This window comes from Nicotiana sylvestris, chromosome 11, assembly GCF_000393655.2.
Source record: "Nicotiana sylvestris chromosome 11, ASM39365v2, whole genome shotgun sequence".
In the NCBI taxonomy this organism is placed as follows: Eukaryota; Viridiplantae; Streptophyta; class Magnoliopsida; order Solanales; family Solanaceae; genus Nicotiana; species Nicotiana sylvestris.
The window spans coordinates 161,874,167-161,900,370 of NC_091067.1; the positions used below are offsets into that span (position 1 = coordinate 161,874,167).

Genomic DNA, 26,204 nt, shown 5'->3' on the forward strand with positions numbered 1-26,204 from the left:
CCGCAGGCACGACGTCTCTTCTACCTATTACTATGTTCTGTTTTCACTTGTATCCGAGACATATTGTGTTTCTTTCCTTCAAACATTTGTATGTAGTAGTCATAGACGCTCTGTGAATGTTGTGACACCGGTTTCTGGGTAGAGACATATGTTGACTTTTCGTATCGATTTTGGTATTATATTCATCTAAGTCTTCCGTTTAATTTCATCTTCCTCTATTATTTAAATGTTTATCACCTGTTAATGCAAGTTGTTAAAAGGCTTAAAATAAAGTAGTTAAAGATTTCCAAATTTTCCCGGCTTGCCTAGCTTCTACGAGTAGGCGCCATCACGACTCCTGAGGGTGGGAAATCGGGGTCATGACAAGTTGGTATCAGAGCTCTAGGTTACATAAGTCTCACAATTCACGAACCAGCTCAGTAGAGTCTGAGGGATCGGTACGGAGACGTCTGTATTTATCCCCAGAGGCTATAGAGTTAGGAAAACTTCATGTTTGTTCTTTCCTGTCGTGCGATTTTGTTTCTTAATGCTAATTGAATTTCTACTCTGTTCCTTCACAGATGGCGAGAACACATGCTTTCTCATCTACCGCTCAGCAGCCCGAACCCCCAGCAGTAGCTCCCACGAGGGGCAGAGGGCGAGGTCGAGGCCATGCTAGAGGTCGAGGTAGGGGCAGAGCTCAACCTCGAGCAGCACCACCAGTGATGGAGCCTCAGGTTGATTTTGATGAGGAGGTTCCGTCCCCAGCAGTTCCGGTGGGCCCAGCTCAGGTCCCAGAGGGGTTTATTGCTACCCCAGTTCTTGAGGATGCTCTGGTACGATTATGGGTCTTATGGAGAGTGTCACCCGAGTAGGCTTGCTTCCTGTGGCACTAACCGTCTCTCAGGCTGGAGAAGGGGCCCAAACTCTTGCTACCCGCACTCCGGAGCAGGTAGCTCCCCAGATTCAGACTCTAGTGGTTCAGCCAGTTGGAGCAGTTCAGCCGGGTGTGGTAGCTCAGACCGACGATGGAGCAGCTATGTCTGCCGATGCTTTGTGGAGGCTGGATAGGTTCACCAAGCTCTTCACTTCTACTTTCAGCGGTGCATCTACTGAGGATCCCCAGGAATATCTAGACAGCTGCCACGAGGTTCTCAGGAACATGGGTATTGTTGAGACAATGGGGTCGATTTTGCTACATTTCGCTTGTCTGGATCCGCCACGACTTGGTGGAGAAATTATTGCTTGGCTAGGCCAGCTGGATCACCATCTTTGACTTGGAGCAGTTTACAGTGTTGTTTCTAGAGAAGTTTCTCCCCATTACTCATAGAGAGGCCTATCGAAGGCAGTTTGAGCATCTCCAACAGGATTCCATGACGATTACCCAGTATGAGACCAGATTCATCGACTTGGCTCGCCATGCCCTTGTCATCCTTCCTACCGAGAGAGAGAGAGAGAGAGAGAGAGAGAGAGAGAGAGAGAGAGAGAGAGAGAGAGAGGGTGAGGAGGTTTATTGATGGTCTTATTCAGCCGATTCGTCTTTAGATGGCTAGGGAGGCTGGGAGTGAGATTACTTTTTAGGAGGCGACCAATGTGGCTAGGAGAGTGGAGATGGTTCTGTCGCAGGGAGGTGGTCATGGGTCGGATAAGAGGCCCCATCATTCGGGTAGATTCTGTGGTGCCTCGTTTGGAGGCAGAGATTTATATGGTAGAAGCCATCCTCCTAAGCCCTTTCAGTCAGCTCTTCAGGTTTCTCACAGTGCTTCAGGTAGTCGTGGTCTGCAGATGTAATATTCTGATCAGTAGTCCTATAGTGCACCACCACCGCCGCTCCAGAGTTTTTGGGGTGGTTATTTGGGTCACCAAGGTCAGTCTCAGTTTCCTCAGCCACAACACTCAGGTGGATGTTTTGAGTGTGGTGAGTATGGTCATATCAGGAGGACTTCTCCGAGGTTAATGGGTACTCAGTCGCAGCAGCAGGGTTCTCGCGCTATGGTTCAGGTACCAGGTGTTCCATAGACCGCCCAACCAGCTAGAGGTGGGGGTAGAGGTGCTAGAGGTGGAGGTAGAGGTTCTAGAAGTGGATCTCAGGCCGCTAGAGGTGGAGGCCAGCTAGCTGTAGGCCATCCCAGAGATGTAGTTCAGGGTGGTGGGGCCCAACCCCGATGTTATGCTTTTCCAGCCAGCCCGAGGCTGAGGCTTCAGATGCAGATATCACAGGTACGGTTCTGGTTTGTGATAGAGATGCTCCAGTGTTGTTTGATCCAGGGTCTACATACTCGTATGTGTCATCTTATTTTGTACCGTATTTGATCATGCCTAGTGATTCATTGAGTGTTCTTGTTTATGTGTCTACACCAGTAGGTGATTCTATTGTGATCGATCAAGTCCATCGTTCTTATGTTGTGGTGATTGGGGGTCTTGAGACTCGTGTAGATTTGTTGCTTTTAGACATGGTCGATTTCAATGTTATATTGGGGATGGATTGGTTATCACCTTACCATGCTATCTTAGACTGTCATGCCAAGACTGTGACTTTAGATTTACCGGGTATGCCTCATTTAGAGTGGAGAGGGACTTTTGGTCATTCTACCCGTAGTGTTATCTTGTATGTGAAGGCTCGACGCATGGTCGAGAAGGGATGTTTGGCCTACTTGACATATGTTCGTGATTCCAGTGAGGTTTCATCTATTGATTATGTGCCTATTGTTCGTGAGTTCCCTGAGGTATTCCCTTCAGACCTGCCGGGTATGCCACTCGACAGGGATATTGACTTTTGCATTGATTTGGCTCTGGACACTCAGCCCATTTCTATCCCGATGTATCGTATGTCCCCGCCTGAGTTAAAGAGTTGAAGGAACAGTTGCAAGACTTGCTTGAGAAAGGTTTCATTAGACCTAGTGTTTCGCCTTGGGGTGCGCTGGTGTTGTTTGTTAATAAGAATGGTGGGTCGATGAGAATGTGTATTGATTACCGGTAGTTGAACAAGGTTACGATCAAGAATACGTATCCATTGCCGAGGATTAATGATTTGTTTGATCATCTTCAGGGTGCAAAAGTATTTTCAAAGATTTACTTGAGATCTAACTACCATCAGTTGAGGATTAGGTCATCCGATGTCCCTAAGACAACTTTCCGTACTCGGTACATGCATTATGAGTTCTTGGTTGTCATTCGGGTTGACAAATGCCCTAGCAACTTTTATGGATTTGATGAACCGAGTGTTCGAGCCTTATTTGGATTCGTTCGTGATAGTCTTCATTGATGATATTTTGATATATTCCCGCAGCCGGGAGGAGCACGAGCAGCATCTCAGAGTGGTTCTTGAGACTCTGAGGGATAGTCAGCTATATGCTAAGTTCTCGAAGTGTGAGTTCTGGCTGAGTTCAGTTGCATTCCTGGGTCATGTTGTATCAACAGAGGGTATTCAAGTGGATCCGAAGAAGATTGAGGCAGTCAAGAACTGGCCTAGGCCAGCATCAGCTATAGAGATTTGGAGTTTTTTGGGATTGGCAGGCTACTATCGCCGGTTCGTAGAGGGGTTTTCATCCATTTCATCCCCGATGACCAGGTTGACCCAGAAGGGTGCCCAGTTCAGATGGTCGGATGAGTGTGAGTTGAGCTTTTAGAAGCTCAATACAATTCTGACTACGACACCAATGTTGGTTTTGCCCACATGTTCAGGGCCTTATACAGTCTATTGTGATGCATCTCGTATTGGACTTGGTGCAGTGTTGATGTAGGATGGTAAGGTCATTGCTTATGCTTCGCGGTATTTGAAGATTCATAAGAAGAACTACCCGATTCATGATTTAGAGTTGGCAGCCATTGTTCACGCATTGAAGATTTGGAGACATTATCTGTATGGCGTGGCATGTGAGGTGTTCACGGATCACAAGAGTCTTCAGTATTTGTTCAAGCAAAAGAAGTTGAATTTGAGACAGAGGAGGTGGTTGGAGTTGTTGAAAGATTATGATATCACTATCTTATATCACCCGGGAAAGGCCAATGTGGTGGCCGATGCGTTGAGTAGGAAGTCAGCCAGTATGGACAGTCATGCTTATATTCCGGTCGGTGAGAGACCACTTGCTTTGGATGTTCAGGCTTTGGCCAATCAGTTCGTGAGGTTGGATGTCTCTGAGCCCAGCCGTGTGCTAGCTTGCACAGTCGCTTGTTCTTCGTTATTGAAGCGTATCCGTGATCGACAATATGATGATCTCCATTTGTGTGTCTTTAGAGACACGGTGCAACGCGGAGGTGCCAAGCAGGTTGCCTTAGATAATGATGGAGTTTTGAGATTGCAAGGTCGAGTTTGTGTGCCTAATGTGGATGGACTCCGAGAGTTGATCTTAGAGGAGGCCCATATTTCTTGGTACGCTATTCATCCGGGCGCCGCGAAGATGTATCAGGATTTGCGGCAGCATTATTGGTGGCGTAGAATGAAGAAGGAAATCATTGCATATGTGGCTCGGTGTTTGAATTGTCAGCAGGTTAAGTATGAGCATTAGAGGCCTGGTGGTTTATTTTAGATGATTGAGCTTCCCGAGTGGAAGTGGGAGCGAGTTACTATGGATTTCGTTATTGAACTCCCGCAGACTCGGAAGAAGTTCGACGCAGTATGGGTCATTATTGATAGGCTGACCTAGTCAGCGCATTTCATTCCTGTGGCACTCTCCTATTCATCCAAGAGGTTAGCTGAGATCTATATCCGGGAGATTGTTCGTCTTCATGGTATGCCTGTGTTTATCATTTCGGATCGAGATACGTAGTTTACCTCACGTTTCTGGAGAGCAGTTCAGCGAGAGTTGGGCACTCAGGTTGAGTTGAGTACAACATTTCATCCTCAGACGGACAGGCAGTCCGAGCTGACTATTCAGATTTGGAGGAAATGCTCCGAGCCCGTGTCATCAATTTTGGAGGTTCGTGGGATCAGTTCTTGCCTTTAGCAGAGTTTGCCTACAACAACAGCTACCAGTCGAGTATCCAAATGGCTCCTTATGAGGCTTTATATGGCAGGCGATGTCAATCTCCGATTGGATGGTTTGAGCCGGAAGAGGCTCGGTTGTTGGGTACGGATCTGGTTCAGGAGGCCTTGCATAAGGTCAGGATTATTCAAGATAGGCTTCGTACAGCTCAGTCCAGGCAATAGAGTTATGCATATCTGAAGGTTCGAGATATGGCTTTTATGGTCGGTGAGCGGGTATTGCTCCGAGTGTCGCCTATGAAGAGCGTGATGGGATTTAGGAAGAAGGGCAAGCTTAGCCCTAGGTTCATTAGTCCGTTTGAGATTCTTGATCGAGTGGGGAGGTGGCTTATAGACTTGCATTGCCGCCGAGCTTATCAGCCGTGCATCCAGTGTTTCATGTGTCTATGCTTCGGAAGTATCACGGGATCCATCCCACGTGTTAGATTTCAGCATTGTCCAGTTGGACAAGGACTTGTCTTATGAGGAAGAGCCGATAGCTATTCTAGACCGACAGGTTCGTCAGTTGAGGTCGAAGAGTTTTCCTTCTGTTCGTGTTCCGTGAAGAGGTTAGCCTCCTAAGGCATCGACCTGGGAGTCCGAGTCTGATATGCGAAGCCGTTATCCCCATCTTTTCCCCGACTCAGGTACTTCCTTCTTCTATCAGTTCGAGGACGAACGGTTGTTTTAGAGGTGGAGAATGTGATGGCCTTAAATTAAATTTTGTGTTTATGAGGCCTTGAAAACCTCATTTAGAGTTACCTCAATTTGCGTACGCAGTCCGGACGCATAGTCGGAAAGCTTAAATGTAAAAATCTGTGAAAAATGATAAGCTTTGATTGTAAAATGAATATATTTGACCCCGGTCAACGTTATGGGTAAACAGACCCGGGCCCAGACCCATAATTTGACGGTCCCTTAGGGTCCATAGGAAAATATGGGACTTGGGCATATGCACGGAATCGAATTCCGAGGTCCCAAGCCCGAGAAATGAATTTTTAAAGGAAATTGTTTTTTGAAAATTGTTTAAGGAAAATTGAAATGAAATTTGCTTAGAACATGATGGTATCGGCCCTGTATTTTGGTTCCGGTACTCGGTACAGGTCTTATATATGATTTAAGACGTTTATGTGGAATTTGGTGAAAAAAGGATATCATATGACGTGATTCGGACTTAAATCGCAAAGTTGATGTTTAAAGAAGTTTTGAGAAAATTTCATTGATCTCAAGATTTAATTTGATGTTCATGATGTTATTTTGATGATTTGATTACACGAATAAGCCCGTAGGATGTTTTTGAGGTTTTGTGTGTGCTTGGTTTGGAATTCCGAGGGCTCGAGTGAGTTTCGGGCAGGTTCCGGGGTGTCTTAGGCTTAAAAACTGAGCTGTTGCAGGCTCAGAGAAGTTGCAGGTCTCTGAACCCGCCAGTGCGGTCCACACAAAAACGTGTGCGACCACGAAAGGAGGCTAGTGCGGTCCGTGGTCGGCTTTGTGCGATGTGCGGCCGCAGTCCATTTCGTGCGGTCCGTACATGACACTGGACCGCAGTACCCTCAGGAAGGCCTGTGCGGCCGCAGTCCATTTTGTGCGGTCCGCACAGAGGGTGAGAGGGGTATAAATAGACGGGATTTTCAGTCATTTTTTATTTTTCAAAACCCCAAAAACATAAGATGCGATTTTTCAAACAACCTTTCTTCTCCAAATCAATTGTAAGTCATTTTTAACTAGTTTTCTTCAATCATTAACATCTTTTAACATGATTTCAACTTCAAATCAATGATTTTCATGGGGGAAATTGGGTGTTTTGGGTAGAACCTAGGTTTTTCAAAAATTGGGGATTTGGACCTCGATTCGAGGTTCGATTTCAAAACAAATCACATATTTGAGCTCGTGGGGGACTGGGTAATCGGGTTTTGGTTCGAACCTCAGGTTTTGTCCACGTGGGCTCAGGGGTGATTTTGACTTTTTGGGTAAAACTTTGGAAAACTTATCTTCATGCATTCAAATTGATTCATTTTGCATTTATTGATGTGATTAAGTAACTTGTGGCTAGATACGAGTGAATTGGCAGAGGAATCAAGGGGTAAAGCTATAATTGAACTTGAGTTGTGTTCGAGGCATCGAGGTAAGTGTTTGGTCTAACTTTAGCTTGAGGGATTAGGAGTTGAGTCCTATTTGCTAATTGCTTCTTGTTGAGTACGACGTATTGGCATGGTGACGAGTATTTATACGTTGGTGTCGAGCATGACTGTGAGTCCTAAATTGATACTTGTTGTATTCTTAAATGATACTACGAATGCTATAGTGGGTGAATTCTTGATAATGAGTAAAGTCTTAAGTTTATTTTCATGGAAGATACTTGTGATCGAGAAATGGTGATAATTGAGATGAGTAGGAGTTGAGTTAAGATTGGTTATAGCTGATTCTTCCTTGCTGGGACGTATATACTTGTACTATTGAATTCCCTTACCGGGATAGTGTAGTTTATTGTTGATCCCTTGTCGGGACTGTTATTATGATCACTGTTGACTGTATATTTAGGACGGGTTGCACGCCGCAACATATATTATATATATTTATGGATCGGGTTGCACGTCGCAACTGATATTATGTTGGATCGGGTTGCACACTGCAACAGATATTATGTTGGATGAGGTTGCACGCCGCAACAAATATTATATTGGATTGGGTTGCACACCGCAACAATTATATATGTGGATCGGGTTGCACGTCGCAACAATATTAAATGATAAGGGATCGGGTTGCGCACCGCAACAGTATTATTATTGTATTGTTGTAGCTATTGAATTGTCCTTTCATATTTTATTAAGTTGCTGTTGGATTTGATATGTTCCCTGAAGCATGTACCCCCTCCCATTTAAACTGCTTATTCCTGTTTATTTTCCGCCATATGTTATATAACTGCACAGGTTTATCTGGAGTCCGGTCCTAGCCTCGTCACTACCTCGCCGGGATTAGGCCAGACACTTACCAGCACATGGGGTCGGTTGTGCTGATGCTACACTCTGCACTCTGTGCAGATACCTGGGCAACATTGGATCAGTAGCTTGGGAGCCAGCCTTCAGTCCACAGAGATTCCAAGGTAGTTCTACAGGCGTCCGCAGGCCCGACGTCTCTTCTATCTATTACTATGTTCTGTTATCACTTGTATCCGAGACATATTGTGTTTTTTCCCTCAGACATTTGTATGTAGTAGTCATGGACGGTCCGTGAATGTTGTGACATCGGTTTCTGGGTAAAGACATATGTTGTCTTTTCGGATCGATTTTGGTATTATATTCATCTAAGTCTTCCGTTTAATTTCATCTTCCACTATTATTTAAATGTTTATCACCTGTTAATGCAAGTTGTTAAAAGGCTTAAAATAAAGTAGTTAAAGATTTTCAAATTTTCCTGGCTTGCCTAGCTTCTACGAGTAGGCGCCATCACGACTCCCCAGGGTGAAAAATCCGGATCGTGACATCTTTAGTTCCATATTTAATTACAGAAGCTAAAGCCGATTGAGGATTTGAATTTTATGTTACATTAATAATTAAACCAATATTCTAGATTTTGAACTAAATATTCTTATATATCCGATGAATTTTATGTTACATTAATAATCGGACCAACATACTAGATTCTGAACTAAATATTTTATTATATCTAGTGATTTTTTATACAATTATAGAGTCGAAGCAAATGCTACTAGGTTTACGTTAACCTATACCTAGTAACCTAATACTATAATCCCGCTCTATGTTTAAAATTTTACACATTTAATTTGCGTATAAAAAGGTAAAAAAGTAAGAATTCCTCTAAAGGGTGCCTCGTACTATTTTTTTATGCACGTGGTGAAGTAAAATTTTATCCATTTTAGGTTTTATACACCTTTCGAATTTTGTTTAGTGCATGTGTGTCCCGCTTTGAAATCCTTTCACCCTATGCACCCTCTCTTGTATGCTTCAACAGGAATCACACAAAAACCTAACCTAACCTATAAAATAGGGGTATATATGGATCGGGTTGGTTCGATTTTATCAAAATCAAACCAAACCAACTATATTGGTTTGGATTTGTCCGATTTTGTCGGATTTTCCGAATTTTCGATTTTTTTGTTACATGAATATTATTTCAATCTTACTTTGTTAAAATTAAAGCTTTGATATGTGAATATATGTTTAGTAAATATGGAAAAAATTAACAAACATATGATCTATTAAAATATTCTAATGGGAGCATTTTTTTAGTAACACATGATTGTTATTTTCTTAGTCGTCTAACAATAATTTTAGTTAATTTACGCTTTCAAGGTTAGAGAGGATCCCAAATATTTCTACATTTTCTAAAGAAAAATCACTATAAAGTCTTAAAAATATAAAGAAAAATTTATATATTTATATGTCGGTTTGGTTCGAATTTTTTTACTCAATACCAAATCAAGTCAAACCAAACCTAGTCGAGTTTTTTAATCGGTTTGGTTTGGTTTTTCGGTTTGGTACGGTTTTTCGGTTCGGTTTGAACACCCCTACTACAAAGTATGTATCACTAAAAAGACCAACAAGGGTTGTGGTGGAGTGATAAGTACTCCTTCATCCTAGGTCTCAGGTTCGAGTCTCTCGATATGGAATCGCCTTTGTTAGGGAGCACTTTACCCTCCAATGTGGGACTTTCCGGTGCAAATCCGAATTTAGTCGGGCCCCAATATAAAATCGGGCACCTAGTGGGAAACCAAAAAAAAATGTATCACTAAAATTACTCTACTAGAGGTAATCTTTTCCACTCTTCTTATATTTGTAAATCCAAATCAAAATACCCATGGAGGGAGGGAATAAAAAATAAATAAATTAAAATATCCCAAGAAGTGGTGAAAACTCCATATACATTAATCTGTAGCATTTAAAGAAGTGATTAATTAAGACTAGCATTTAACAAATGATAACAAAATTTTATAAGTACACGAGTTGGTGTTGTTGTAATTAATGTTTACGTTATATTTTGCTAGTAGTTTATTTTCATATTTACTTTTTATTTTCTCATTGCTTTCTCCTCCTTCTTCTTAGCAAATTTCTTAACACGAGTTACTTTTTATATAGCTTCATTTTTTTTTCTTCCAAATTTTTTAATTACTTCTGGCAAATTTCCTTTGTTCATTTCTTTAGAGTTTATCGATGTTTAATTTCTAGTTTGTGTTTACAATTTTGTCATAATATAAAACAAATTTTAAGATGACACTTTTTGACTTTCATGTCAACTATAGTTTTAAATGTATGTTAATCTCTACAATTAAATCTACTTCAGATTATGTAAATCTTCAAAACCAATTTTTTAGTAAGTTAATACAAGTGCTAACTACTTGCCAATGGTTGATTTTGAATTGACAAAACCAAAGAGAAGTCTAGTAAAATTTTGTTCTTGTGGTTGTGAGGAAAAAAAATACAATCAAAATGTTTTCTTCTTCCTTTGAATTCTTGTCAAAAAGGAAATCAAATCAGATGTCAAATCTCCAGAATTTTCTTCGGTCAGTAACACCCGTCGTAGCTTCAAAACCTCTACCAAGGGTAATTCTTTTTTTCTTCCCCCAAGAAACATCTCAATATTTGTTTGAGACTGAGGCATAGTAATAGATTGATATCAAGTTTTCTTGTTGGCTTATTTGTATATGTTTTTCATACATGATACACTCAAATATATCTTAATTTTTTTTTTATATACTTTTCATTTTCTTTCTGATGAATTGACTTAAAATCTTTTTAGCTTATATATAAATCTTTTTAAAGTAAATGAGATCCAAATTATAACAATAATAACATGTTTTTGCCTTGCAAGACATGTTTAGTTCTACCTCCGTTTGCTAATCTAAGTAGAAAATTGGAACAGTCTACGATTTTGATGGCAAACTAGACTTTATTTTTGTTCCTTTTTAATCGAATGTTTTTTTAGTCCAATAAATTAAAAGATATCAAATCTCTAATACTGGTTAAGAACTACATTTCTTGAATGCATCTATATCAATCAATCTCTTTCTAAATTTGCTTGATGGTTCCAAAATGTATTTCCTACGCACTAGATATTTTTTCTAAAATTGTGAATATATAGACTCTTTTATCACTTGTCACTTTTACATATTTCCCTTCTCTCTCTCTTTCATTTTGTTTTCTTTCTTTTTACCATTTATCTCTCATTAGTTTGCTTTCTTTTTAAAATGTTGTAGAATTACATGAATGATCCAATTGCCAAGGAAAAATCTGAATATTTCACACTTGGAGACTTGTGGGATTGTTATGAAGAATGGAGTTCATATGGTGTTGGTGCTTCTATTGCTCTAAAAAATAATGAGAATGTTGTGCAATACTATGCTCCTTGCTTATCAGCCATCCAAATCTATACCATCAAATCTCCAACCATACTTAGGTATATCTTAATTATACTTAGATTCTCTTTACTACTTTCATTAATTACGTACTTCTTTGATAATTTATCGTAATATTTTTTTGTTGGTATTATGATCATAATATTTTTTGGCGGTATTACAATCCTTTAAGCATGCACGAGTTTTAGAATATTCTCGTCATTTATTGTTGATGAACTGCATGTACATTAAACCTATATATTACCCTTCCTCTCCCCCGTATTAGGACACTTGCTTCCCTTTTCTTCCTTCCTTCTACACAACAATATTTTCTTCTTTCCTTTTTTACTATTTTATTTCACACCATCTCCTAATCGAATATTAATCTACATTTATTCCTATTGAACTCCTATTTTTTTCTATTTAATTAAGTTCTCTTATTAGATCCATACTCTTTATCCAAGACATTGATCCAAAGCTCGTTTGATAATAAACACAAGTTTTAATTTTTATTTTCACTTTACTCCTCCATTACCACCATGCAATTATCCTTCACCCATGAATCTTGAATTCACTCTATTATATTTTAAGATTTTTTCTAAAAGAATGAGAAGTAACCAAAGGATGAAAGAGTACTACTCATTGGAAGAAAAGCATATAAAAAAGTGGAGTGAGTATGAGTTTGTAGAGAAGAGTCCACGGCAAGGTAATTAGTGGACACCTCCAAACCTTATACATCTTAGATTAATGTCATTTGATTTTTGAGAACAAAAGGGACATAAGTCATAATTAGTTTAGAATAGAAGGAGCTCTAAATTTCTAAAAGGTATTAAGTTACCAAAAGCTAACTCACAATAGTTAACAAATGGAATCATGCATAAATCAAATCTAAAGGGTAGCATTCCATAGTTGTTCTATCCATTATAATTCTATATATGTACGAATAAAATGCTTAACATACGCCACGTGTCTTACAAAAAGCCCCCTCTTCTTTAACTTTTTGATCCTTTTCAATCATTTTTCCTCCCACTCTTGGAAATCATGCACACCTCAACATACTTACTCAATCTAATAATTTACCCTAAAAGAATATTCAAATTGAGGCATTCACTTGATCCGAAATCATAAAGTCTTTTTGTTCCAAAAGAAACAAAGCAAAAGATATAATAGATCAATTATGATAGTTATTGGATGAGGTCCACCCAACGATAAATGGAGAGGCACATATAATAGATTTATATGAACGTCATGTGTTGTCCACAGTAAAATAAGTTGTTAAAATCGATAGGTATGAACATTTTAAGTGCATTTTCAGAATAAAACTTTACGCACTTAACATAGAAGTATGAAAGTACAATTAATTCACGTAAATTTATTAAACAATTTTGATTCGGGAAAACCCTAAAGGTAATATCAGAGGTGGCTGTTGACATAATATATAAGAAGGTGCATGCCTTAGTACGGGACACACGATAGTTTATGGTGGTGCTTTAGGACTCCAATGTAGGGCTGTTCATTCGGATCGGATATCCGAAATCCGAACCGATCCATTTAGTTTTGAATTTCGGATTTCGGATTGGATCGGATTTCGGATTATGTTTATTAAAATTTTGGATTTCGGATCGGATTTCGGATTGGTATATTTTAATCCAATCCAATCCGAAATCCGAAATTATTAGGACATGTATAAATACTACACTTTAATTTACATCAACCTCCAAGTTATTACCTTTACAATTGCTAGATTTAGCTAATTGGCACCATAGTACTCTCATAATTGCATAAACATGAATTTTTCTTAATGTATTGCATCTTTTACAAAGAAAATATACATATTAGTTTAACTTTGAGGCATAATAATACGATCCGATATCCGATCCGATCCAAACTTTAAAATCCGATCCGATCCGATATAATTCGGATCGGATTCGGATTGCATTTTCTAGAATCCGAAATTCGAAATTCGAATCCGAAATATGCTAAATCCGATCCGATCCGTGCACAGCCCTACTCCAATGCACTATGTCTGTAATATTATATGATTAATGAAGGTAAGATTGGTCATAAATTTGGAGGAACTTCATTTACACAGAAGTGAATACCTTTTAAATAGTATTGGACCTTGAAAAAAAAGAGATAAAAGGAAAGTCTAAGCGCATATGACTCTCTCTCCTGCGTGTGCGTGCGCATGCACATACTCTCTCTTTACTACGTATTTTAAAATCGATAACCTCATTATTGATGGTGGAGAAAATGGGTAAACCGACTCATCCAACTCAAAAATATTTTTATTTGTTTATTTATCTATTGTATTTTGCTTAGTTACGAAACTAAACTAAAAGAAAAAAAGAAGCATTTCTTGCTCTCTTTATTATGGTTAATTATCACGACTCACAATCCCACCACAAGCGTCGTGATGGCACCTAGTCTTTAAGACTAGGTAAGCTGATTACTTACAATAATTAAGCCAGTTTAACAATGATAATTTAAAACAGAGTTTAATATGAATACCGATACAAAAGCAAAATAAACCTCGTGACAATAATCATAACAACCTCCCAATACTAGGTAATACAGAGTCACGAACTCTAGCTGAATACATGGAAAGATCTCAAAGATCGAATACAATACTGTTCAAATAACAAGCTGACAGTACAATTTAAAGAAAAGACTCCAAGGGACTGCGACGATCAAACAGATCTACCTTGAATCCTCGCAATCGATAAGCTAACTCTTCTTGATTCTGATATCTCAAATATCTGGATCTACACAAAAAAGTGCAAAAGTGAAGTATAAGTACACCACGATCGATACCCAGTAAGTATCAAGAGTAACCTCAGTAGAGTAGTGACAAGGTACGAGTCAAGACACCTGCTAGTCAAAATAACCTATGCAATATAGAAACATAGAGCTAATAATGAAAGTAGGAATCAGTAAATGGAAACAAGAATCAACATGTGATATAAAAAGTAAAGTAATAGGAACACCGTGAAAGTACCATTGAAACCAAATAAGAAAAACAAATGACAACCAATTAATCAAGTCGTTCTAACACAAGTCTCACAACAAAATTACTCCGAGACACCTCATCTCATAATCACAAATTATGAGTCTCAACCCACAAACATATGCTCACGGCACAACTCACGTTCCAGTATCTCAATCCGTCCGTCATGATCACAAGCTCACAATCACAATCCTCCCTGTGTGATCACAAGCTCACTATCAAAATCCGCTCGACATGGTCACAGACTCAATATTAACATGAAAGCAGATAATACAAGAATACATGTGCATGATCAATAAATATTAAGTTTCATACTCCTGAACTAGTATAAGTGACATGCTACGGTGTATGCTTGTGCGAGTGTACTAGTACAACCCAAGTCAACAAGTAATATCAAAGACACCGAGTAGCTCATTGAAAGCAACACAATAAGTCATGTAAGGTGTATGACATACACAAGAAGAATCGCCCTATCACACGAATATTGTCAACATAATGCCCTCAGGCATTCATACATCATCCCTGATATTGCCACCCTTATCTCTCTAATAGCCACCCGTATCACTCTGCCCTGATAATATAATTAGCCACCTGTATCACTCCACATAATATCCACCCTTATCGCTCCGTACAGACAATAACAAAATAGCCACCCGTATCACTCCGTGCAATCAACAACAGTAAGGTGCAACCCTTATGCTCCGCATAACAACAACAATAAGATGCCACCCTTATGCTCTACATAACAACAACTAATCCACACAACAATTCACATGTTCTAATATCACAACAACACGATATATCAACTCGTACCACAAGTGCCCATAAGGCACAACCTTTTCAAAAGAACCAACAATATGAATATGTTCACAACAAATAGCCCAAGACTCAAACACAATGTGTATAGAATCTCAATAACAATAAAAATTAACGGGAAAGTAATTCAATAATGAACAACACCCCCTTTAAACATAACGTCAATTCAAATAAAATAATGACTTTCAATAACTTCATCTTCAATTAATTGCTTAAGAATAAACTCGATAATGAAGGTATTTCCATGAAATGACAAACTTTGGATCATTGCGTATGAAATAGTCTAACAATGAAAGAGATGTCACGAACTAGCAACTACGTCTAAATGCATGAGAATAACTAAGCAACAAAAGGATATCATGTAACAACAATTTCAATTAAGAATAACTTAACAATAAAGTAAGTCACATAATGATAAAAGAGGTAACAATTTCAAATAAAGCATATAAGAATAAACTTGACAAGTAAAGAATATGACATATGCTAACAACTTCAATTAAAGCATGTGAGAGTAAACATGACGAATAAAAGATATGACATGTGCTAACAACTTCAATGAAAGCATGTGAGAGTAAACATGACAAATAAAAGATATAACATGTGCTAACAATTTCACACCAATATATGAAAGAAGCCTAAGAATCTAAACTAGTCAATTTCCACATATAAGCCCGAGTACGCACTCGTCACCTCGCATACACGGCTTCCACATAACAAAAATAGCACAAACAATTCAAATTCTAAGGGGTAGTTCCCCCCCCCCCCTCCACAAAGTTAGGTAAGACACTTACCTCAAAGAAGCCAAATCAATACTCTAAAACGACCTTCTCGTGTGAAACAAACCTACAGACGGCTCCAATATAGCCAAAATAACTTAATCTCATAAATAAAAATCATAGGAAAAAATTTCGGATAATAAGGCTTCGATCTTTTGTGAAAACTAAAAAATCAACCCAAAAAGTCAACCTCGGGCCCGCATCTCGAAACCCGACAAACTCATAAAATTCGAACACCCATTTTGATACGAGTCTAACTGTCACAACCCAAATTCCATTATAGGCCGTGATGGCGCCCAACACCATTATTAGGCAAGCCAACACTGATCAACTAATGAATTCCCATTTCAAATAATTTAGTAAGTGATAGCTTCTCCTTATTTGATAAAATTTAGGAGTTTGAAATTTTAACATAAATAAATGGAAGCAATAAATACGAATCATAACCATGTAAGTAAACCAAAATCATAAGTCTACTAGTGTGTGCGCCAAAACCCGATGTCACAAGTATGTAAGCAATCTAGTAGAATATACAAAACCATACTAGCCTACTGTTTGAAAATAAATAGACAAAAAATAAAGGCATAAGAGAGCCTCTAGCTGTTGTAGAGCGGTGGAAAGCTCACCGAAAAGTCTCAAGCTGGGGAATCAAGTCTACGCGTCAGACCGGTAGCCAGATGCACCTGCCTCAAATCCTGTACAATCAAGTACAGAAGTGTAGCATGAGTACAATAAATTATGTAGCCAGTAAGTATGTCGTCTAACCTCAAAGAAGTAGTGACGAGGAATCGGCTCCGACACTTACTAGGGCCAACAATATAATAATATGAAGTTCCCATTTTAAATCATAATGTACGTAGATAACAATAAGCTCAAAACAAGAATAATAATTGGGAAAATCCTTTCATCATATTTAAGAATTCAAGGCACTTTCTTCATTTAAAACAAGTGACCTTTCAAGTAGCAAATTACACAAACTATAAAAAGCTTCAGTTCTATTATCACACACAAATACCAGCGAGGAAGTTCGGCCTGATTCAACAGAAAAGTAAACTGTGCAATGCCGATGGTCGAATGGCGGAAACCATAGATGCATCTATTCACTCTGCTTGCGAATCATACATGTGATGCGGTCAAAATATAACCCCACTCGCGGATCATACGTGCGATGCGGTCAAGTATAATTTTATCATTTAAATCCTAATCCTTTCTTGATTCTTTTAAAAATGAAGACGATTCAATTTGAAGCCTTTAAATCCTTAGAAATCCTCAAATGGATTCCTTTTGTTACAATTAGCACGTATAATCAAATAATAGTGACCACAAAGCATAGTGTAAACCTAAAACTACCCGGACATGACAAAAATAGTAGCTACGTACGGACTCTCGTCACCTCGTGCGTACATAGCCCCCACAAATAATCACATATTAATTAAGTTCACCTATTGGGAAATTTTTCTCTTACAAGATTAGAAAAGAGACTTACCTTGTCTCAAGCCTACTTCCAATTCAAGAATGCGCTCAAACCCTTAAACCGGATCCGAACAATCCAAAACTATTCAAATAGTGTACAAACCAATCATTATAGGTTCAAAAGTTTATATTCTAACTATTAAAGTTATTACCCAACCCTAAAGGCAAGATTCCTAAAATTCACCCCCGGGCCCACGTGCCCGGATTCCGAATTATTTTGAAGGAAGTTGTTACAATGACCTAAGGAACATAATATATGATTTTCACTAAGTTTCATGATCATTTTCGTGGTAAAATCCCATTTTTATCAAAACCCTAGGTTTTTCTCTACACCTATGATTTCCACAATTTTATCCATGTTAATCTACCCATAATCTAAGTACTTAACTCACATATGGTAGAAATTACTTACCTCCAAAAGTTAGATGAAAATCCCTCTCAAGAAGCACAAAAAATCGCCCAACAATGGAGTGAAAATGAGTCAAAATGCCTAAGTCCCGTATTAAATGAAGTGCATTGCCCCAACGATTTTCGCACCTGCGGTCACGCTTCTGCGAGCATGGGTCCGCTTCTGCGAGCATGACTGGGCCGGCTGGGGATCGCTTCTGCGGATGGCTCTTGCTCATGCGGTCCCGCTTCTGCGAAAATGGAGTCGCATCTGCGGCACCTAGGCTGCCCTTCCTTGGCCGCTTCTGCGGTGCTTGGCCCGCACCTGCGAGCTTGCACCTGCGGCTGACCAACCACAAGTGCGGTTATGACAGCAGCTGGAGTTTTAGCTCTTGCTCCAACTTTTAACTTGGTCCGGGCCTCGTCCGATTGACGCTCGGGGCCCCGCCCGAACTTACCAACAAGTTTGGAATCATAAAATTAATGGACTCGCTCGAACTCTCGGAACGCCCAGAAAAACATTAAAACTAAGAATCACACCCTAAAACCGATTGAATCCAATTTATGAACTTCAAGTTCTTCAATTTACTTCCAATGTGCCGAAACGTACTTATACTAATCGGAATGACACCAAATTTTGCGTGCAAGTCTTAAATGATATTATGGAATTATTCCCGGTCTCAGAATTCTGTTTGGACCTCGATATTACCAGAACCCGCTCCAAACCAAATTTAAAGAACGTTTAAAAACCTTCAAGAACCAACTTTCACTATTAGATGCCAAAATGCTCGGGTCATCCAAAATCTAATTCGGATATATGTCCAAGTCCGAAATCAACATAAAAACCTATTGGAACCGTCAAATCCCGATTCTAAGGTTGGTTACTCAAAATATTGACCGAAGTCAAACTTGGCCTTTTAGGCCAACCTTAAGGAACCAAGTGTTCCAATTTTAACCTAAACTCTTTCAAATCCCGATCAAACCATCCCCGCTAGTCATAATCAGTAAAAGCAAGTACGAGAAGTCTTATTTAGGGGTATGGGGTTCTAGAAAGAAAAATGACCGGTCGGATTGTTACACTAACCATACCAACATTATCCAATTCCGACATCAAATCGAATTTCAAATCCTTATTTTATATTTTGAAAGTTTTTACAATAAACCTCAATTTTTCCAATTTAAATCACTAATTTAATGATAAAAGTAAAGATGGAATCATGAAATATAATCAAATCCGAGTGAAGAACACTTACCCCAATCTAAAACATGAAAATTCCCTCCAAAATCGTCCAAAACCTAGCTCTCTGACCCAAAAAGTGATAAAATATCAAAAGCCGTCGAAATAGAGTAAATATAGATCTACCCACATGTTCCTCTTTGCGATCGCGGAACATGCTCCGCGATCGCGAAGCACAAAAATATAAGCTGCCAAATATGTTCTACGCGAACGTGTCAGCACTTGTGCGAACGCGGAATACAATCTCCAGCAGTGGCGGACCTAGGATTTTTACCATGCAGGTTCAAAATACAAAAAAATAAATATACAAAAGCGTCAACAAAATGAATTGTTAAAATGATGCAGAGAACATAGGGGAAAAAGTGCTGTATATAGCTGGGAAAACACCATGCGTAGCTGACTGGGTTCGAACTCTGGACATCCCAGAAAACTTGAATCCACTTTACCAATGGGCTAGACAATACCTTTGTGCTAAACGGGGTCAACAAACATTATATAACAACATTTTCTTGAAGAAAGGTAAAATATACCTATATACGCAGTGTTATTTTTTAACGAAGCGGATTCATATGAATCCGCTTGACCCTACGTGGGTCCGCCCCTAATCTCTAGTAAGTATCGCAAATGCATTGCTCCATACGCGAACGCTGAGACCAAAATCCCTGATGACTGCTCCCAGTCTTCCTTCTACGCGCTCGCGTAGCATCTCTCGAATGCGATGGCTACAATACACATGAGTCCACAATAACACTACGCGAACACGAAGGAACAGGCGCAAACGCGATTAAGAAGACACCAGATGACAAAACATCTATCCAAATCAAAGAGAAGTGGCCTGTAGCTATCCGAAATACACCCGAGGCTGTCGGGGCCTGCATAAATATACCAACAAGTCCCATAACACAATATGAACTCGATCGAAACCTCAAATCACATCGAACAATAATAAAACCACGAATTTCACATCGATTCAAGCCTAAGGAACTAATGAGCTTCCAACTTCTAAAGCTAACGCCGAAACATATCAAACTAATTCTAAATGAGATCATCAAAATTTACATGCAATTTCTAAATAACACAACGGAGCTATACCAACTCCCGAAATCATAATCTGAATCCGATACGAAGCTATTGAAATCCAAATCCAGGTTTACGCCTATGTCCAAAATCACCATACGAAGTTATTGAAATCATGAAAACACCATTCCGAAGTCGTCTATACAAAAGTCAAACTTCGGTCAACTCTGTCCACTTAAGCTTCTAAAACAAAAATCATTCTTCCAAATCAATCCTGAATCATCCGAAAACTGAACCCGAACACACACGTAAGTCGTGATATATAATACGAAGCTACTCAAGATCTTAAGCCACCAAACGGTATGCTAATTCTCAAAACGACCGATCGGGTTGTTACATTAATATAACAAACCAAAATCGAGATAACTTTTATTTTGCAATGGTTGGATTAATTTTCTACAATTCCTTTTTCGTTCTTGGGGCCAATAAGTATTTATTTTTGATATTTTATTTATATTTAACTATTTAAAATTTGATAGTAGTCCATAAACAAGATGTATGGTTACTGACCCGTGCACGTTACGTGCTTGGTTGGTGACATATTTGTGCTAGCCAAATCTTTAGATTTTCGTGAATCAATATATAATAGTGATATGTCATTACTGATACTCTTTCATTTTCTGCAGAAACTTATCAGAAAACCATGCTATTGATGGACTTGATCTTGAGCTGGAGTCAGTGAGTGAAGTAAGTGGTAGTGAAAAACTCTCAAGGACTTCCAGCAATAACTCAACAGACTCCACTTTTGAGCCTGCGGAGGGTTCAAGAGATCCTCTTTCGGGATCAGTCTCATCCCGAGATGTAGTAGTTAATCAACAAAACGTTCAAAGAAGCTATGCATCTTCAATGAATGTTAACGAAAATCGCCTTGGCTATATGTATTTTCAACATTCTGAAATTGCCTCTCCGTGTTGGAGAATTCCCTTGGTCGAGAAGGTGTGTAAACTTAATTTTTCTAATAATTAGTTAGAAGTTTTTAAATAACATGAGAATGTGGGACGTTAAGTTAGGGTTTGATGAACGAGAGGTTTTCCTTCTTTTTGATAAGTTGAGACTATTTTTGAAAAGAATATATTTTTAATAATCACTCAATATTCTTAATTTTGTATTTTAAAATAATATTTTCTGTTTCTTTTGGATGTTTCAGATATATGAATTTAGTGAGAAGCATCCAGGACTTCAGACACTGAAGAGCGTTGACTTGTCTCCTGCAAGTTGGATGGCTGTTGCTTGGTATTTTTTTCTTCTTCCTATTTTTACCTTTGTAATAATTTCAAGTGAAATTCCTATAATGCATTGATGAAATAATTAAATTTATTTTTTTCACGTAGAAATAAAATTTAGCAATTCAGTATCATATAGAAATTTGGAATTGATGTTAACGATAATTTTTTTCTAGAAATTATTATTAAGGAAAAAATTCTCTTCATTATTCATCTATTTATTCAATTCAGAAAATTTGAGTTAATTTTCTCTAATTTTATTGTTAGGTACCCAATCTACCATGTACCAATGAAGGGAATTACCAAAAATATATCGACATACTTCCTTACTTATCATACATTATCAGCATCATTTCAAGGTACATCTTTCAATTTTGCTATTCGCGTAAATATAATTTTTTTTTATCATGATAATAATAAACTCTGGTTCTTGGTCGTGCACGTTATCTGCTTGGTCAGGGACATATATGTGCTTGTCAAATTTTAGTTTTTTTTTCGTACTTAAATCAGTATATATAAATTTTAATTATTATAAATTATATCGCAGATGACTTTGATGATGACATATGTAAAGATCTTCCTATTGAAAAGAAAGAAAAAGGTGGAATTCCTCTTCCACCTTTTGGGCTTGTACCATACAAGATGCAAGATGACATTTGGTTAAATAAAACACAAGCCTATGAAAAATTCAATGATCTTTATAGTGCTGCTGATTCTTGGCTAAAGCAGCTTAACTTTAACCACCAAGATTTCAAATTCTTCACCTCAAATTCCTATAATATGGACCATGTCTTTTTATATTGAACTTATTTAAAGTCAAGGTCATGTTATATTTTTTATTTGATGTTGTATTATCATTTGAGAACTTATTTTAATTGTAACATTTTTGACTCGATAATATGGGAAATTGAGTTATTCGTATACATTTTTCTATTGTATGAGAATTAGTTTATTGTTGTAAAATACTTTGACTCGATACATTTTTCTATTGTATGAGAATTAAAAATTGTGACTTAAATGATCATTTTTCCTTGTATTGACTTAGATGACTTTTTCTTGCATTTGTTAAATATGTAAATTTTACTTTTAAAAGTATAAAGAGCCAATGTATGATTTTTATAGCACTCAAATTGCAAACGTCATTTTTTTTATTGGGACTAAAGGAGTAATTAACACCAAAATTCATTTCAAAAAGAAAAAAATAGTATAGATTTTGGCTCCATAAACTTCCTGTTTTGGGTGATAAGGTGTTCTATCTTGAAAGTAAACAAAACGTCGAATACAAAAGTTATTAATCTCTACAAAAAAAAATAAAAAATAAAATTGGGGCCGATATTTTTTCATTTCATGGTTAAATTGACGTGGTTATTAAGAAAAAGGGGCATGACATGTTCTCAAATTTTATGTTTAAACTATTTCGAATTTGATAGTAGTCCATAAACGAGATATATGGTTACTGGCCGTGCACGATACGTGCTTGGCTGGTGACATATTTGTGCTTGTCAAATCTTTAGGATTTCATGAGTCAATTTGTATATGTCGTTACTGATACTCTTTTATTTTATACATTAACTTATCAGGAGACCATGTTATTGATGGATTTAATCTTGAGCTGTAGTCAGTGAATGAAGAGACCCTCTTTCGGGATCAGTCCCGTTCCGAGATGTAGTAGTCAATTAACATAACATTCAAGAACCTATGCACCTTCAGTAAATGTTAATGAAAATCGCCTTAGACTATATATATTTTCAACATTCTGAGATTGACTCTCCCTATTGGAGAATTCCTTAAGTGGTGAATGTACGTAAAATTAATTTTTCTAATAATTATTTAGAAGTTTTTAAATAACATAAGAATGTGTGACATTGGGTCAGGGTTTGATGCATGAGGTATTTTCCTTCTTTTTGATAAGTTGAGACTATTCTTAAGATAATTTGTTTGGTTAAAAGTCAGTATCAATTAATATTTTCTGTTGTGCGATATACCTTATTTTTACTTTGACGATGAATATCACTCCAATATTCTTAATTTTTTTTTATCTTAAAGTAATATTTTTTGATTTCTTTTGGATGTTCCACATATATGAATTTAATAGAAGCATCCAGGACTTCAGACACCAAAGAGCATTGACTTGTTTCCAACAAGTTATTTTATCTTTAAAAAAAGTGCGATGATCCGAAAGGTCACTTTATGAATTAAAATCAAAATCTGTATTTTGAAACATTAAAAACCTTTTTTTTATTTCTTTTTGGTTTACGTGCACAGTCAGGGCGTATTTCCGGAAACCTTTTGTGTTTAAAGTTGATAAAAATAATAATTTTTGATTTAAAAACTTCATTTGAGTTGACTTCGGTCAATATTTTTGGTAAACGAACCTGAATTCGTATTTTGACAGTCCCGGTGGGTCCATATTAAAATATGGGACCTGAGCGTATGCCCGGAATCGGAATCGGAATCGGAGGTCCCTAGCTCGAGTTATGAATTTTTGTTGAAAATTGTGAGTCTGAAAATTCAATGATTTTTACGAAATTCTTAATGTTTGATCTTGTCAGTATCGAGTTCGTATTTTGGTTCCGGAGCTCGGTATAAGTTCACTATAATACTTAAGACTTGTCTATGAAATTTGATGAAAAATAGAATTGGTTTGACGTGATTCAGACATTTAGTTGAGAAAATAGAAATTTCAAAGTGTTCTTGAGAATTTCATTTGATTTGGTGCTAAATTTGTGGTTCTAGGTGTTATTTTGGCGAATTGATCACGTGAGCAAGTTCGTATGATCTTTTAAGACTTGTGTGCATATTTTGTTTGGAGCTCTGAGGGCTCAGGTGAGTTTCAGATAGGTTACGGAGTGAAAACAAGACTTAGAACACTGTTGGTTTTTGTTGCAGGCCTCAGACCTCGCAAATGCGAGGTTAATCATCACATTTGCGATCTCTGAAGATTTCACCATTGTGAGCTTCTCATCGCAAATGCGAAGAGAAGCTGGGCCAGCTCATGTTCGCAAATGCGAACATTCCTTCGCATTTGCGATAGGGATATGGGGAGGCAACCTTCGCAATTGCGATCCTTTCATCGCATTTGCGACCAGCTTAGTTCGCATTTGCGAAAAAGGCAGGACTATGGGAATCTTTGCAAATGCGATGAATTTCTCGCATTTGCGAAGCCCAAGTCGCATTTGCGACATCTGTAGTTGGGTAAATGAGACATGAACGAGATTTTTCATTCGTTCTTCAAATTTTCAAAACCTAGAACACAAGAGCGATTTTCCAAAGACTCCTTCTTCCCAAATCATAGTTAAGTGATTCTTAACTAGCTTCTTTCAATCTTTCACTTTATTTTACAACCCTAGAATCTAAGGTTTTCATGGTGGAATTGGGGATATTTGGGTAGAAATTAGGGATTTCGAAAATTGGGGATTTAGACCTCAAATTGAGGCCGAATTCTAAAACTAATTGTATATCTAGACTCGGGGGGTGAATGCGTAATTGAGTTTTGGTTCGAATTTAGAGTTTGGACCAAGCGGGCCCGGGTGTTGACTTTTCTTGACTTTTTTAATAATGACCTAAATTGAGTCCTTTGTTATCGTGGGTGATTCCTAAGGCTTATTTTGAAACGTTTGAGTGGTAATTTGCTAGATATTGTTGGTTCGGAGGTGTGTTTGAAAGGCAAAGTTGTGATTGAGCTTTGAGTGGCCTTGAGTTTGAGGTAAGTGACTTGTTTAACCTTGTGTGAGGGAACTCCCCTTAAGATTTGGTACTGTTTGATATGTGAACGCCGTGTACGTGAGGTGACGAGTGCGTACACGTGCTATTTGTTGAAAAACCCATTTCATTAAGCAACTATCTATTTTTCCTTTAATTGAGTAACATTTGCATATTGAACTATCCTGTTTAGTTTAGGAAAGCATGCTTACGTGCCTTAACTGTCTATCTGAACACTGTGCAACATGTTTTAATGAAATTTCCTATTCTTCTTTGACTCGGACTTGGACAAAATTGTGGTTTTCTTGTTGTAATCTGTTATCTCTGTTGGTTGAGCTGCATATTTATTTTGGGACTACAGAAGGATATTTCGGGAGATCCCCCTGTACTGCATATTTACTTTGGGACTACGAAATGGTATTCCGGGAGATCCTCCAAACACTGTATATTTACTTTGGGACTACGGAATAGTATTCCGGGAGATCCCCCTGCATATTTTTGTTCGGGACTATGGGACATTATTCCGGGAGATCCCTTGTTACTATTACTGTGTTCTGAGCTATTAGCTTTTATTGAGTTCTATTCGTATTAGATTTCCGTATTTATTTTACTTCAATATTCTTTTGTCTTATTTCGTTATATTTATATCAGTAGGGCCCTGACCTGATCTCGTCACTACTCGATCGAAGTTAGGCTTGGCATTTACTGGGTACTGTTGTGGTGTACTCATGCCCTTTCCTGCACATGTTTTTCATGTGCAAATCCGGGTACCTCACATCAGTTGCATTACCAGTGAGACAAAATGACTATAGAGACTTCAAGGTATATCTACCGCGTCCGCAGACCTCGAAGTCCCTATCTATTCCACCCTATGTCAAACCTTCTTGTATTTTCTTCTTTTATTAGACTTTAGAGTATGGGAGTAGTATTTTCTTGTGACTTATGACATTCCGGGTTTTGAGAAAGTTTATGTACTATTCGAAAGTGATTATTGTATATGCCGATTGGCATCGCATTTCCTTATTTAAATTTACTTATTAGTTGATAGCTTTTACGTTTTTGTTCCTTAATCCGCAAATGTTAGGCTTACCTAGTCGTAGTGACTAGGTTCCATCACGACGGTTCACGGAGGGAGAACTAGGGTCGTGACAAGTTGGTATCAGAGCTCTAGGTTCATAGGAGTCGTGGGTCACAAGCCGGTTTATTAGAGTC

At 38.0% G+C, this 26,204-nt stretch overlaps 1 protein-coding gene across 1 annotated transcript; it reads left to right on the top strand.

Moving 5' to 3' along the window:
- The first annotated feature begins 704 nt into the window (after positions 1 to 704).
- Positions 705 to 22,160, top strand: LOC104230225 (uncharacterized). The gene is made up of 6 exons (XM_070162228.1): positions 705 to 815; positions 11,157 to 11,356; positions 20,694 to 21,003; positions 21,215 to 21,300; positions 21,558 to 21,649; positions 21,838 to 22,160. Exons 1-6 carry the CDS (start codon positions 705 to 707, stop codon positions 22,092 to 22,094), a joined length of 1,056 nt encoding a protein of 351 aa, XP_070018329.1. The 3' UTR covers positions 22,095 to 22,160.
- The last annotated feature ends 4,044 nt before the right edge of the window (positions 22,161 to 26,204 follow it).

Excerpts from the sequence above, each read along its gene's own strand:
- LOC104230225 (XM_070162228.1), top strand. The coding sequence starts at position 705 with ATGGAGCCTCAGGTTGATTTTGATGAGGAGGTTCCGTCCCCAGCAGTT. Across the intron at positions 816-11,156 it reads CAGTTCTTGAGGATGCTCTG|AATTACATGAATGATCCAAT; the intron begins GTACGATTATGG and ends AAAATGTTGTAG. Across the intron at positions 11,357-20,693 it reads AAATCTCCAACCATACTTAG|AAACTTATCAGAAAACCATG; the intron begins GTATATCTTAAT and ends CATTTTCTGCAG.